A 14,826-nucleotide genomic window follows, 5' to 3' on the forward strand; every position below is an offset into this window, starting at 1 on the left:
ACTATTCCTTGCTTCCCCCGCCCACCGGCGCTTGTGATTGGTTGCAGTCAGACACGTTAGAAAAACCACAAAGAACTATATAAAAAAAACTCACCAAAAAGGAGCCAAGACAAATGATATGTGCACACACAGAATGTGGTGAGCCTTCCTCATAAAGATGGCTGCAGCCAAGGTGCAAGATGCTGATGTCACAGCCACTCAACCTCCACACTAGGGGGGAGGGGCAGCTGCTTAGCATAAGACATGCACACTCATAAGGCTTGCACTGGGAGCCCATCATATAATGAGGGAAATGCACAGTGTCTGAACTGTGACCTATAAATGACGCCAGAAACCCAGGTCAGGCGGGCAAAACAGCACTATATAGGTGCATCTCGCACGGATACACGAGACGCACAGTGTCTGAAAAATGGCCTATAAATGACGCACAACACCAGGTCCAGGCGGGTCAGTTAGCACTATGAGTACATAACACATGACAGGCTCACCATTTAACCACCTGAATTCAAAAGGTCCACACACATCCTGCAAAAATGGATAAAATGTGCCATACCTCAAATAGTGAGATATTAGTTTATATTTTGGCCCAAAATATGTAAGCTCGCAATCCGTTCGTCAAGGATTCTCACACTTGCGAGTCCCTACACTGAATAAGTTAGAAAAACCACAAAGAACTATATCAAAAAAACACCAAAAAGGAGCCAATTCAGTGTAGGGACTCGCAAGTGTGAGAATCCTTGACGAACGGATTGCGAGCTTACATATTTTGGGCCAAAATATAAACTAATATCTCACTATTTGAGGTATGGCACATTTTATCCATTTTTTGCAGGATGTGTGTGGACCTTTTGAATTCAGGTGGTTAAATGGTGAGCCTGTCATGTGTTATGTACTCATAGTGCTAACTGACCCGCCTGGACCTGGTGTTGTGCGTCATTTATAGGCCTTAATTCAGACACTGTGCGTCTCGTGTATCCGTGCGAGATGCACCTATATAGTGCTGTTTTGCCCGCCTGACCTGGGATTCTGGCGTCATTTATAGGTTACAGTTCAGACACTGTGCACTTCACTCATTATATGATGGGCTCCCAGTGCAAGCCTTATGAATGTGCATGTCTTATGCTAAGCAGCCGCCCCTCCCCCATAGTGTGGAGGTTGAGTGGCTGTGACATCAGCATCTTGCACCTTGGCTGCAGCCATCTTTATGAGGAAGGCTCACCACATTCTGTGTGTGCACATATCATTTGTCTTGGCTCCTTTTTGGTGAGTTTTTTTGCAGTCAGACACGCCCCCACACTGAGTGACAGGTGTCTCACTGCGCTCAATCACAGCAGCTGGTGGGCGGGTCTATACTGTGCAGTGAAATAAATAATTAATTAAAAAAAAACGGTGTGCGGTCCCCCCAATTTTGATTCCAGCCAAGATAAAGCCATTCAGCTGAAGGCTGGTATTCTCAGGATGGGGAGCCCCACGTTATGGGGAGCCTCCCAGCCTAACAATATCAGCCAGCAGCCGCCCAGAATTGCCGCATACAATAGATGCGACAGTTCTGGGACTCTACCCGGCTCTTCCCGATTTGCCCTGGTGCGTTGGCAATCGGGGTAATAAGGAGTTAATGGCAGACAATAGCTGCCAATAAGTCCAAGATTAATCATTGCAGGCGTCTATGAGACACCCCCAATGATTAACCGGCAAGTTAAAGTTAATAAACACACACAGGGAAAAAATCCTTTATTTAAAATAATAAACAATAACAAATACCCTTGTTCACCAATTTATTATGCCCCAAATACCCATCCATGTCCGGCGTAATCCACAGAGGTCCAGCGTCGCTTCCAGCTCTGCTACATGAAGGTGACAGGAGCTGCAGAAGACACCGCCGCTCCTGTCACCTCCACGCAGCAACTGAGGTGAGTAACGCGATCAGCTGAGCTGTCACTCAGGTCACTCGCGGCCACCGCTGGATCCTCCAACTCTGACTGCAAGTCGCCCGAGTGACAGCGATGAAGTGACAGGTGAGTTGCGGTCTCGGGGGGAGGATCCAGCTAGCCGCGGGTAACCTGAGTGACAGCAGCACTAATCACGCTGCTCAATTCAGTCACTCAGGGGATTAGCGGTCACCGGTGAGTCCTTCACGGGTGACCGCTAACCAGTACGCGACACAGACAGAGCTGCGGTATGACAATGAAGTCGGGTGAAGTTCACCCGAGTTCATTCTCATCGCGCAACTCTGTCTGCTGTCAGCCGACATGTATCAACGACATTGTGCAACACACATACGGACATTCCACACTGACAATCCACGTACACATACACGGGCATTTTACACGCACACATGGACATTTTACACGCACACACGGATAGGATATGCCATCACACGGATGACAAACGTACCGGAGAAACACCCATAAAAAACGGAACACGGACCCGAAAAACGGACAGTGTCACACGTACGTTTTTTTTATGCGGAAGTGTGTTTTCGGCCTAATGGGGTATTCCAGAGTACAAAAATGATCATCCATTCACTAAATATGTCCTTCTCTCTTTTCAAAGTCTAAAGCATTGTCGAAGATAGCCGAGCATGGACAGCTGGCTGCTTCATTCAACTCCTCCAAGCTGTGGTTGTGTCACAAGGGCAGAACACGGGCATGAGCAGTCTCAATCTATGGGGGCCTGATAGTGGGACCATCATAGATCAAAACATATTCATCAACTCAGTGGATAGGTTGTCATGGTTCTGATCCATGGTGCTCTGCTTTCCAGCAGAGTGGTGTTCTGTTTTGTTTTTTGCGCCGGTGGATGGGTGGTTCCCATCCTCATTTCCTGCGCTGGTGTTGGGAGGGGCCTCGTTCCGGGTGATTGCTCTGCTTCATTTGGGAGCAACCTCACCCGGAACGTCTGCCTGTAGTAAGTGCTCTGGCTCCTATTTGTGCTTTGATGTTGTCCTCCTACCCCGGACCTGTTGTTACACCTCTCCTCCTGTGTCCCTGACTCTGACATTGTTCCCCGGCTCCTGACCTCCGCCTTTTACCATGACATCAGCTCCGCTTTTCCTCAGTGTACCTTACGTGACTCTCTGGCTCCTGACCTCCGCCTTATACCATGACCTCGGCTCCGCTTTTCCCCAGTGTACCTTATGTGACTCTCTGGCTCCTGACCTCCGCCTTGTACCATGACCTCGGCTCCGCTTTTCCCTAGTGTACCTTACGTGACTCTCTGGCTTCTGACCTCCGGCTTGTAACCTGACCTCGGCTCCGCTTTCTTCCCTGTGTTCCATACATGACCTCTTGGCTACTGACCTCCAGTTTGTTTGACTTCCCCGTCACTAGTTGCATCTGGTGACACCTAGTGGTAGTTCATCACATAGGTGATCATTTTAAGGTACAACATTTTGAGCTTCACAATATCATAATATATCTTTATAGCGGTCGGAGCTTTATTTTGTAGATAAACTGCTTCAAACATGAAGTTTAAGGGGTTGTTCAGAATATTAATAAAAACAAAACAGCGCCATTCCTCTGCGCTGGGTGAATGTGGTATTGCAGTCCTGATCTATCTACTTTAGTAGAGCTTAGCTGCAATATCAGGCACAACCTATAGACAGAAGTGGTGCTGTTTTTGGAAGACAGCAGACATTTTTTGAATCCTGGACAACCCCTTTAAATGATAAAATTCTACAATTGAATGTAATGTATAACCAATCTGCAGTGAGCTGCTGAGTTATCACAGCCCTGGCCTCTCGCTCATGTACTATTCGAAGCATCTATAGAAGCATAAGTTCAGATCCAAGACTGCACCCTATGACTTATTTATAGCCCTCTAAAACATCAGTCCCTCATCAGATCACCAAATTATTAAGTGCTAGAAATACCCCTAAATTATCACACCCCATGCAAGACCCCGATATTATGAGAGCCAAGAACATACCCCTAAATGATCAAAGCCCAGATGCCTAAACTATTAAACACTATGTAATAGTATTCTGCAAACTTTATAGAAATTAATTCCACTATTGCTTATGTAAAAATGTGATACTGTCATACGGAGATTTTTGCGGGTATCGCCAACTGTCACGGCAGCGTCAGGATCTGTGGACACTGCAGATTCTGGCCCTCTGTTCTCTGATGTCTGTGATCAGTGCAAGGAGAGTTGGGCATTGACCCACAGACTTAGTCAGAATAGAAAAGTTAATCTCTACTGGTCTGCTTGTTAGTCTCTTTGATCACATGCTGTGGGGGAGCCAGTCATGTTCGCTCTTCTTCTCTATATGCTGGCTGGTCTCTGATGCCGACTATAGCTTATCTATACTGGTCTGGTGAGGTGTTGTGATCCAGACTTACTGGTGATTGTTGAGCATTATTGCTTTGAGCAGTTGTGGTGTTCACCCATGTGGTCTTTTTGTTGCGGCCTTCTTGCTCTTGCTTTTCTCCCTAGTATCTTACTGTTTATTTCTGTGAGTTCGCAGTGTGTCTGAGTTTTGCTTTTCCATGTCTGTCTTAAGGCTACTTTACACGCTGCGATACCGGTCCCGATATCCCTAGCGTGGGAACCCGCCCCCATCTGTTGTGCGACACGGGTAAATCGCTGCCCGTGCTGCACAACATCGCGCAGACCCGTCACACATACTTACCTGACCGGCGAACCGCCTCCTTTCTAAGGGGGCGGTCTGTGCGGCGTCACAGCGACGTCTCTGAGCGGCCGCCCAATAGAAGCGGAGGGGCGGAGATGAGCGGGATGTAACATCCCACCCACCTCCTTCCTTCCTCATAGCGGCCGGGAGGCAGGTAAGGAGAGGTTCCTCGTTCCTGCGGTGTCATACATAGTGATGTGTGCTGCCGCAGGAGCGCCGAACTACATCGTTACTGCTGCAGTAACGATAATCGAGAATGGACCCCCATGTCACCGATGAGCGATTTTGCACGTTTTTGCAACGATGCAAAATCGCTCATCGGTGTCACACGCAACGGCATCGCTAATGCGGCCGGATGTGCGTCACCAATTCCGTGACCCCAACGACTCCGCATTAGCGATGTCGTAGCGTTTAAAGCCCCCTTAAGTCTGTGTTTCCATCACACTCCTGCCTGCACCTTCCTTCCCTGCGGGGGGGGGGGGCCTAGATATGGTCAGGAGAACTGTAAGGCACCCCGATGCACAATAACATAATTACAGTACTACCTATAGTACTAAATACATAATCAGGTGCAAATATACTGTGACTGCCATTCACCTGTCACAATGACTTTGGAATAGCAGGGAACCAGGGCTCCTAACTGTCCCTCAAGCTAAGGGACTCTATGCTATCTTGCCCAGGGAGGGAAGGGACAGGAGTGTATAGAAACGCACAGATAAAGACAGACAAGGGAAAACCAAAACTGTCACACAGCACACACACACACACACACACACACACACACACACACAAAGGTAAAAACAATAAGAGGTTCAGGGGGAAAAACAAGAGCAGGAAGGAAGTATAAAAAAACAAGGGTAAACTCCACAACTCCAAGCAATAAGCACACCTTTCTCCAGAGAGTCTGGGACACCACACCTTATAGACCAACATAGAATAAACTATAGCTGGCATGGGTAGGGTTCCACCAGCATAAATAGGAGGGGCACAGATGTGATACGTCTCCCCACAACATGTGATTAAAGAAGCAAGCAGACTAGCAGAGATGAACTCTTGCTAGCCTGGCTATGAATCAGCACACAACAGGTCGATGCCGATACAATTGGAAGTGCGATCCTCGGTGGGGGGCCTGGTGGGACAAACAGAAACAATTCTTTACTACAGACCATCTAAAGACAAGGTCCATGCACCTCTTTCACCCATCTTTCCAAAATTGTTTTTAATTCGAGCATAGAATATCCGGATCCTATTCTACCCTAGTTCATCCATGGTCTAGACGCAAAGTGGTGAAAGAATATAACCTCTGCAGCAAACACAAACAATAGCGATAATGTTGCCTTTTTGCTCGTGCAGCCAGCAAAGTCAAAGGCGGAGAGAAATCTACTTGCCTATTGTTAGGCTCGTCTAGTGAGGTGGATCCACTAAGCCTCAGGTCCAGATGGGCACAAGGACCCCTGGTGATGGTGTAACAGCCAGAAAGGCTTGTGTGGAGAGAAGAATTTGGAACAATTTAGAACACAGCAGAACAGGTTCAGAAAGCAAGCAGAAAAGTCCAAAGCAGCGAAGTCAGGAGGTATGAAAGGTCAAAATGCAGATGGAGGCCATGAGCTGAGGAGCACAGCAAAGTAGGAGTATCAATCCCAAGACACAGGAAAGTGTCTTCATGGGTCTTAAATAGGACTAGGAAGAAGTAATTGATCTATGCCAGGCAACTTGCAGAACACGATGTGGAGCACAACAGAGGGCAGTGGACCCAGGGGAAGGAAGCAGAGCCCTGGATACAAAGGGAAAGGTGTGTAACAGCTATTAATCCATAAGAAGAACAGTTGACAGCATTCCATTTAAGGTGCAATATACAATGTATTTTGCAAGCAGACTTATGAAAAAATCCATAATATGGATCACAACGTTGTAACTGATGATGGAAGAAGAAAAAATATATATATATACTTTACAATTTACCTGGAATGCTGTCACTTCCTAGAGAGAGAAGTGAGTTTTTAGTAGAGGGCAAACGAAATTTTAAAACCTGGTCATTTAGAATTCTGGGGAATTCTCTTAATAATTAATTTGTCTGGGGTTTGATAATTTAGAATTCGGGGCTGATGCATTTTCAGACCCTAGACCACAAAATGATCCTCCTGAGAGTGGGCTATGGCTGTGGTTTTGCCGCTGCTCCTAGCACCCCAGCGGATTTTGTATATCCAGGGGATTGGGATAAAATGTACAGCTCCGACCTCTAGGAAGAGATCATAATAAATTAATGCCCTCATTCCCATAATGTAGTTCCTGAGGTTATCTAGCAGTATGGGATATAATGGCACGTCCTGTTCTCTGCTCTGCCTCTGGAGAGCTCAATGCGGCCTATACATTGCAATAGGACCTGATCTGCAATACCCAAGACTGACCACTACACAGTGTATGGCGCTGTGTTCCTCCCCATATACTGAATACATAGATGAAGGTGATTGTGCGGGTGCTGGGCTTTGGATACCTCATTTATCTAATATTGGTGACCTGAGGATAAACTATGAGTATCAGAACACTGAATGACCAGTTTATTTCTGTGTGTATGATCTAATTGTGCAATGCATTTATTTTTTGCCTTTATGTACATGTATATATGTATACCGTATATACTTTTCTTAAAACAGGTTTTACCATGTGAAGGAGAAGTCAGGGAAAAGGAACAGAAAGATGCTGACCTGGACAAGAAGATCAAAGCCTTAAAGAAAAAGAATGAAGCCCTTATGCAAAGACATCGTGTAAGGAAAAAATACAGAATAAATCCTATTACTTCATATGGGGTTAATTAAAAACCATTGCAAATGAATTAGCAGAATGTTGGCCCTATTTAGATTACCTATGATTATGGCCACTGTTATACACCGGGGGGTGAGGGGCCGGATGTTATACACCGGGGGGTGAGGGGCCGGATGTTATACACCGGGGGGTGAGGGGCCGGATGTTATACACCGGGGGGTGAGGGGCCGGATGTTATACACTAGGGTGAGGGGCTGGATGTTATACACCGGGGGGTGAGGGGCCGGATGTTATACACTGGGGTGAGGGGCCGGATGTTATACACCGGGGGTGAGGGGCCGGATGTTATACACCGGGGGTGAGGGGCTGGATGTTATACACCGGGGTGAGGGGCTGGATGTTATACATCGGGGGGTGAGGGGCCGGATGTTATACACTGGGGTGAGGGGCCGGATGTTATACACCGGGGGTGAGGGGCCGGATGTTATACACCGGGGGACGAGGGGACGGATGTTATACACTGGGGTGAGGGGCCGGATGTTATACACTGGGGTGAGGGGCTGGATGTTATACACCGGGGGGTGAGGGGCCGGATGTTATACACCGGGGGGTGAGGGGCCGGATGTTATACACCGGGGGGTGAGGGGCCGGATGTTATACACTGGGGTGAGGGGACGGATGTTATACACCGGGGGGTGAGGGGCCGGATGTGATACACCGGGGGTGAGGGGCCGGATGTTATACACCGGGGGAGAGGGGCCGGATGTTATACACTGGGGGGAGAGGGGCCGGATGTTATACACTGGGGGGAGAGGGGCCGGATGTTATACACTGGGGGGAGAGGGGCCGGATGTTATACACTGGGGGAGAGGGGCCGGATGTTATACACCGGGGGAGAGGGGCCGGATGTTATACACCGGGGGAGAGGGGCCGGATGTTATACACCAGGGGAGAGGGGCCGGATGTTATACACCGGGGGGTGAGGGGCCGGATGTTATACACCGGGGGGTGAGGGGCCGGATGTTATACACCGGGGGTGAGGGGCTGGATGTTATACACCGGGGGGTGAGGGGCCGGATGTTATACACTGGGGTGAGGGACCGGATGTTATACACCGGGGGAGAGGGGCCAGATGTTATACACCGGGGGAGAGGGGCCGGATGTTATACACTGGGGGAGAGGGGCCGGATGTTATACACTGGGGGGAGAGGGGCCGGATGTTATACACCGGGGGAGAGGGGCCGGATGTTATACACTGGGGGTGAGGGGCCGGATGTTATACACCAGCGGAGAGGGGCCGGATGTTATACACTGGGGGGAGAGGGGCCGGATGTTATACACTGGGAGAGAGGGGCCGGATGTTATACACCGGGGGGTGAGGGGCCGGATGTTATACACTGGGGTGAGGGGCCGGATGTTATACACCGAGGGAGAGGGGCCGGATGTTATACACTGGGGGAGAGGGGCCGGATGTTATACACCGGGGGAGAGAGGCCGGATGTTATACACCGGGGGAGAGGGGCCGGATGTTATACACTGGGGGTGAGGAGCTGGATGTTATACACTGGGGGTGAGGGGTCGGATGTTATACACCGGGGGGTGAGGGGCCGGATGTTATACACTGGGGTGAGGGGCCGGATGTTATACACCGGGGGTGAGGGGCCGGATGTTATACACCGGGGGTGAGGGGCTGGATGTTATACACCGGGGTGAGGGGCTGGATGTTATACATCGGGGGGTGAGGGGCCGGATGTTATACACTGGGGTGAGGGGCCGGATGTTATACACCGGGGGTGAGGGGCCGGATGTTATACACCGGGGGACGAGGGGACGGATGTTATACACTGGGGTGAGGGGCCGGATGTTATACACTGGGGTGAGGGGCTGGATGTTATACACCGGGGGGTGAGGGGCCGGATGTTATACACCGGGGGGTGAGGGGCCGGATGTTATACACCGGGGGGTGAGGGGCCGGATGTTATACACTGGGGTGAGGGGACGGATGTTATACACCGGGGGGTGAGGGGCCGGATGTGATACACCGGGGGTGAGGGGCCGGATGTTATACACCGGGGGAGAGGGGCCGGATGTTATACACTGGGGGGAGAGGGGCCGGATGTTATACACTGGGGGGAGAGGGGCCGGATGTTATACACTGGGGGGAGAGGGGCCGGATGTTATACACTGGGGGGAGAGGGGCCGGATGTTATACACTGGGGGAGAGGGGCCGGATGTTATACACCGGGGGAGAGGGGCCGGATGTTATACACCGGGGGAGAGGGGCCGGATGTTATACACCAGGGGAGAGGGGCCGGATGTTATACACCGGGGGGTGAGGGGCCGGATGTTATACACCGGGGGGTGAGGGGCCGGATGTTATACACCGGGGGTGAGGGGCTGGATGTTATACACCGGGGGGTGAGGGGCCGGATGTTATACACTGGGGTGAGGGACCGGATGTTATACACCGGGGGAGAGGGGCCAGATGTTATACACCGGGGGAGAGGGGCCGGATGTTATACACTGGGGGAGAGGGGCCGGATGTTATACACTGGGGGGAGAGGGGCCGGATGTTATACACCGGGGGAGAGGGGCCGGATGTTATACACTGGGGGTGAGGGGCCGGATGTTATACACCAGCGGAGAGGGGCCGGATGTTATACACTGGGGGAGAGGGGCCGGATGTTATACACTGGGAGAGAGGGGCCGGATGTTATACACCGGGGGTGAGGGGCTGGATGTTATACACCGGGGGGTGAGGGGCCGGATGTTATACACTGGGGTGAGGGGCCGGATGTTATACACCGAGGGAGAGGGGCCGGATGTTATACACTGGGGGAGAGGGGCCGGATGTTATACACCGGGGGAGAGAGGCCGGATGTTATACACCGGGGGAGAGGGGCCGGATGTTATACACTGGGGGTGAGGAGCTGGATGTTATACACTGGGGGTGAGGGGTCGGATGTTATACACCGGGGGGTGAGGGGCCGGATGTTATACACTGGGGTGAGGGGCCGGATGTTATACACCGGGGGTGAGGGGCCGGATGTTATACACCGGGGGAGAGGGGCCGAATGTTATACACCGGGGGTGAGGGGCCGGATGTTATACACCGGGGGAGAGGGGCCGGATGTTATACACCGGGGGAGAGGGGCTGGATGTTATACATCAGGGGAGAGGGGCCGGATGTTATACACCGGGGGAGAGGGGCCGGATGTTATACATCGGGGGTGATGGGGCCGGATGTTATACACCGGGGGAGAGGGGTCGGATGTTATACACCGGGGGGTGAGGGGCCGGATGTTATACACTGGGGTGAGGGGCCGGATGTTATACACCGGGGGTGAGGGGCCGGATGTTATACACCGGGGGAGAGGGGCCGAATGTTATACACCGGGGGTGAGGGGCCGGATGTTATACACCGGGGGAGAGGGGCCGGATGTTATACACCGGGGGAGAGGGGCTGGATGTTATACATCAGGGGAGAGGGGCCGGATGTTATACACCGGGGGAGAGGGGCCGGATGTTATACATCGGGGGTGATGGGGCCGGATGTTATACACCGGGGGAGAGGGGCCGGATGTTATACATCGGGGGTGAGGGTCCGGATGTTATACACTGGAGGGTGATGGGGCTGGATGTTATACATCGGGGGAGAGGGGCCGGATGTTATACACTGGGGGAGAGGGGCCGGATGTTATACACCGGGGGTGAGGGGTCGGATGTTATACACCAGGGGTGAGGGGTCGGATGTTATACACTGGGGGGAGAGGGGCCGGATGTTATACACCAGGGGTGAGGGGCCGGATGTTATACACCAGGGGTGAGGGGTCGGATGTTATACACTGGGGGGTGATGGGGCCGGATGTTATACACTGGGGGAGAGGGGTCGGATGTTATACACTGGGGGAGAGGGGCCGGAGGTTATACACCGGGGGTGAGGGGTCGGATGTTATACACTGGGGGAGAGGGGCCAGATGTTATACACCGGGGGAGAGGGGTCGGATGTTATACACCGGGGGAGAGGGGTCGGATGTTATACACCGGGGGTGAGGGGTCGGATGTTATACACTGGGGGAGAGGGGCCGAATGTTATACACTGGGGGAGAGGGGTCGGATGTTATACACTGGGGGAGAGGGGCCGGATGTTATACACCGGGGGAGAGGGGCTGGATATTATACACTGGGGGGAGAGGGGCTGGATGTTATACACTGAGGGAGAGGGGCCGGATGTTATACACCAGGGGCAAGGGGCCGGATGTTATACACTGGGGAAGAGGGGCCGGATGTTATACACCGGGGGTGAGGGGCCGGATGTTATACACTGGGGAAGAGGGGCCGGATGTTATACACCGGGGGTGAGGGGCCGGATGTTATACACCAGGGGTGAGGGGTCGGATGTTATACACTGGGGGTGAGGGGCCGGATGTTATACACTGGGGGTGAGGGGCCGGATGTTATACACCGGGGGTGAGGGGTCGGATGTTATACACTGGGGGTGAGTGGCCGGATGTTATACACTAGGGATGAGGGGACTAGATGTTATACACCAGGGCAGAGGGGCCGGATGTTATACACCGGGGGAGAGGGGCCGGATGTTATACACCGGGGGTGAGGGGCCGGATGTTATACACCAGGGGTGAGGGGTCGGATGTTATACACTGGGGGTGAGTGGCCGGATGTTATACACTAGGGATGAGGGGACTAGATGTTATACACCAGGGCAGAGGGGCCGGATGTTATACACCGGGGGAGAGGGGCCGGATGTTATACACCGGGGGAGAGGGGCCGGATGTTATACACCGGGGGTGAGGGGCCGGATGTTATACACCGGGGGAGAGGGGCCGGATGTTATACACCGGGGGAGAGGGGCCGGATGTTATACACCGGGGGCGAGGGGCCGGATGTTATACACCGGGGGAGAGGGGCCGGATGTTATACACTGAGGGCGAGGGGCCGGATGTGATACACCGGGGGAGAGGGGCCGGATGTTATACACTGGAGGTGAAGGGTTGGAAGTTATGCAAAGGTTTATGTTTTTATAGGTTATGGCTGGTCCAGCAGCGTTATAATTGGAGTAGTAAATTAATATTTACTAAGAATATATAACTGAAAAAGTAAAATATTTACTTGCCACAGGAAATAGAGGAGGATCGGTTACGTGCGGAGAAAGATGGCATGGCAGTCACATCTCGCAGACCTAAGCAAGACAGCCTGACCATCACAATCACAAAGACCCCTAACGTAAGGCACATAGGTCTTTATGTGTAAATCAATGGTGAATATAGCACATTTATCTTGTCAATGGCGTGGTGACAGGCTAATCATGTGTTACACAATGCGGCATTCAGACAAAACAGATTGTCAAGCCGCTAGGAAGAAAGAAAAGCAATCCATCCCATTGTCATAGGCGTACAGCACACGGTAGAGGGGGTATCTCATGACATTCTGCGCTCAGGACCCCACCTCTATGAGCCAGTGCAGAAATAGAGATCTGTGAGATAGATGTCGGTCACAAAAGCTTTGTGACACAAGCCTTGTCACCAGGTCAGAAGTGTACAGTTTTTGCTCTTATTTTATTCCCTCTGCTCCTCAAGTATGCATTTGTTGTTGTTTTTTTTTTTTTAAAAATTACTCTATACAGTTCCAGGGATATGAGCCTTTATATTTTGTGCTAATTTTTATCATTTATTGAAGTAGGCAAGCTTCACAAGATCCTCAGGGGCGGCTCACAAGATCCTCGGGGGCGTGTCTTTAGGCAGCTGTACATTATTTCTCTGTAAGCACCGCCCATTTGATAAAAAAATATTAAAGGAAAACTAAATAAACCATATCTCGGGAACCGTAAGATGATTTTAGAAAAACAAAACGCATACTCAAGGGAGAAGGGGAATAAAATAAGAGCTAAAACTGCCTTCTTTTGACCTGATGGTGGGTCCTCCTTGAAGAGTCACAAACAGAAATATACAGATGTCTTTGCTTTTTATTTTTTTAAAACAAAGCAGAGGCACAATGGTTACAGTTCACATGAAAGGCACAGTAGGCTGGTAGTTATGCTACACTATATGGCGCTATTATGTTTGGAAATTCTTGATCACTCAGAGGATAATATAATAGGACATTTCAGAGCAAAACCTTAACAGTTCTCTTAGGTAAGACAGAGTCAAAATTTTATTTAGGACTGTTAACTTTCACACAAACCACTGTTTCACGGTGGTATCAGTTCACAGTCTGTTGGTGACACCATGTTGATACCTCTCCCCTATCCCCACCTACAGTACTCTAGGTGGCCCACTATTCTGCATTCGCCAGACTCCTTATCACACCTTTCATAGCCTCCAGGCCACCGACACTTCGGATGTAAGTTCTGCATACAAACCTTGCAATTCTCACACCGGTCACTGGGTCTTTTTCAGACTTTTGTTTCAGGAAACAACACATGTACATTGCCACAATGAACAGACCCTTATCTTTTGTATGAAAGCATCTAATGAGCGTCATTGTGAAGAAAGGGGGAGCAGGGTCAGCAGTGAATGCCTATTGCAATAGGATGTCCTTGTGTTATAAGCCATGTCACTGTAATCCTGCCTCTGATGATAATGATGGGGAGATAAGGTATGCACACCAGTGACTATGGAAGGGGAATACATGGAATAGCAGAAACTGCTGTGTGAATACTGACATGAAAAATTCAATAGCTATTTGTAAGAATGAAATGTGAAAAATGGAACCTGCATTACTGCCATGAATATATGAATAAAGAGAAATTTAGCTACTGAATTGATCAATGCAGAAGAGCCCCAACACTACGCCAAAGTATTTCTCTACGTTGGGGTCCCTAGCTTGTGTGTGTCCTCTCATGCAGTTAAAAAACTTACCGTGTATGGGACGCTGAGACCCAGGCTATATATACGATGTGGATTGGCAATAGGTGTGTATGGGGAGGGTTCACAAACGAAAAACTACATGTCTGATGATAATGAGACTGATGACAACTCTTACAAAAGAAAAATGGCCCCAGTGGCCTATGTACAAATGATAAATTTCCTAATCTTATGGATTTTCCTAGATATTAAAGAATCCCAAAAGATTGCCACTTTTTAAAAGAAAAAAAAAATACATTTAGTATTTATATAAAATACATTTAGTATTTAGTATATTTAGACTCAATTTAAAAAATAGGTCATTAGATCATTTTCTGATGATCTTCCCTTTAAGGGAAGATACAACACAATGTTATCTTCAAGCTATACATCCATTTTCGCATGAATGAAAGGGTAGTCAGGAGAGCCGGGGTCTGGTAACAGGAGGTCACGTATAATCGTAAGGGGTAAACAAAGACGTAGTCAGGGCACAATCCAAGGGTCACAATACCAGAAGAGCACGTAGTGGTAAAAGGGAATTCTGGGGGAGCATGTTCAGTAAAGAAGCCT

At 50.2% G+C, this 14,826-nt stretch overlaps 1 protein-coding gene across 2 annotated transcripts in view; it reads left to right on the forward strand.

Moving 5' to 3' along the window:
* CCDC9B (coiled-coil domain containing 9B) overlaps positions 1-14,826 on the forward strand; it is a 67,239-nt gene that overhangs the window by 13,009 nt on the left and 39,404 nt on the right. For both annotated transcript variants that reach the window (XM_075331205.1, XM_075331204.1), the window contains exons 3-4: positions 7,285-7,395; positions 12,533-12,637. In XM_075331205.1, coding sequence (XP_075187320.1) covers positions 7,285-7,395; positions 12,533-12,637 — 216 coding nt within the window. The remainder of the gene's footprint in view (positions 1-7,284; positions 7,396-12,532; positions 12,638-14,826) is intronic.

This window comes from Anomaloglossus baeobatrachus, chromosome 12 (genome assembly GCF_048569485.1).
Source record: "Anomaloglossus baeobatrachus isolate aAnoBae1 chromosome 12, aAnoBae1.hap1, whole genome shotgun sequence".
In the NCBI taxonomy this organism is placed as follows: domain Eukaryota; kingdom Metazoa; phylum Chordata; class Amphibia; order Anura; family Aromobatidae; genus Anomaloglossus; species Anomaloglossus baeobatrachus.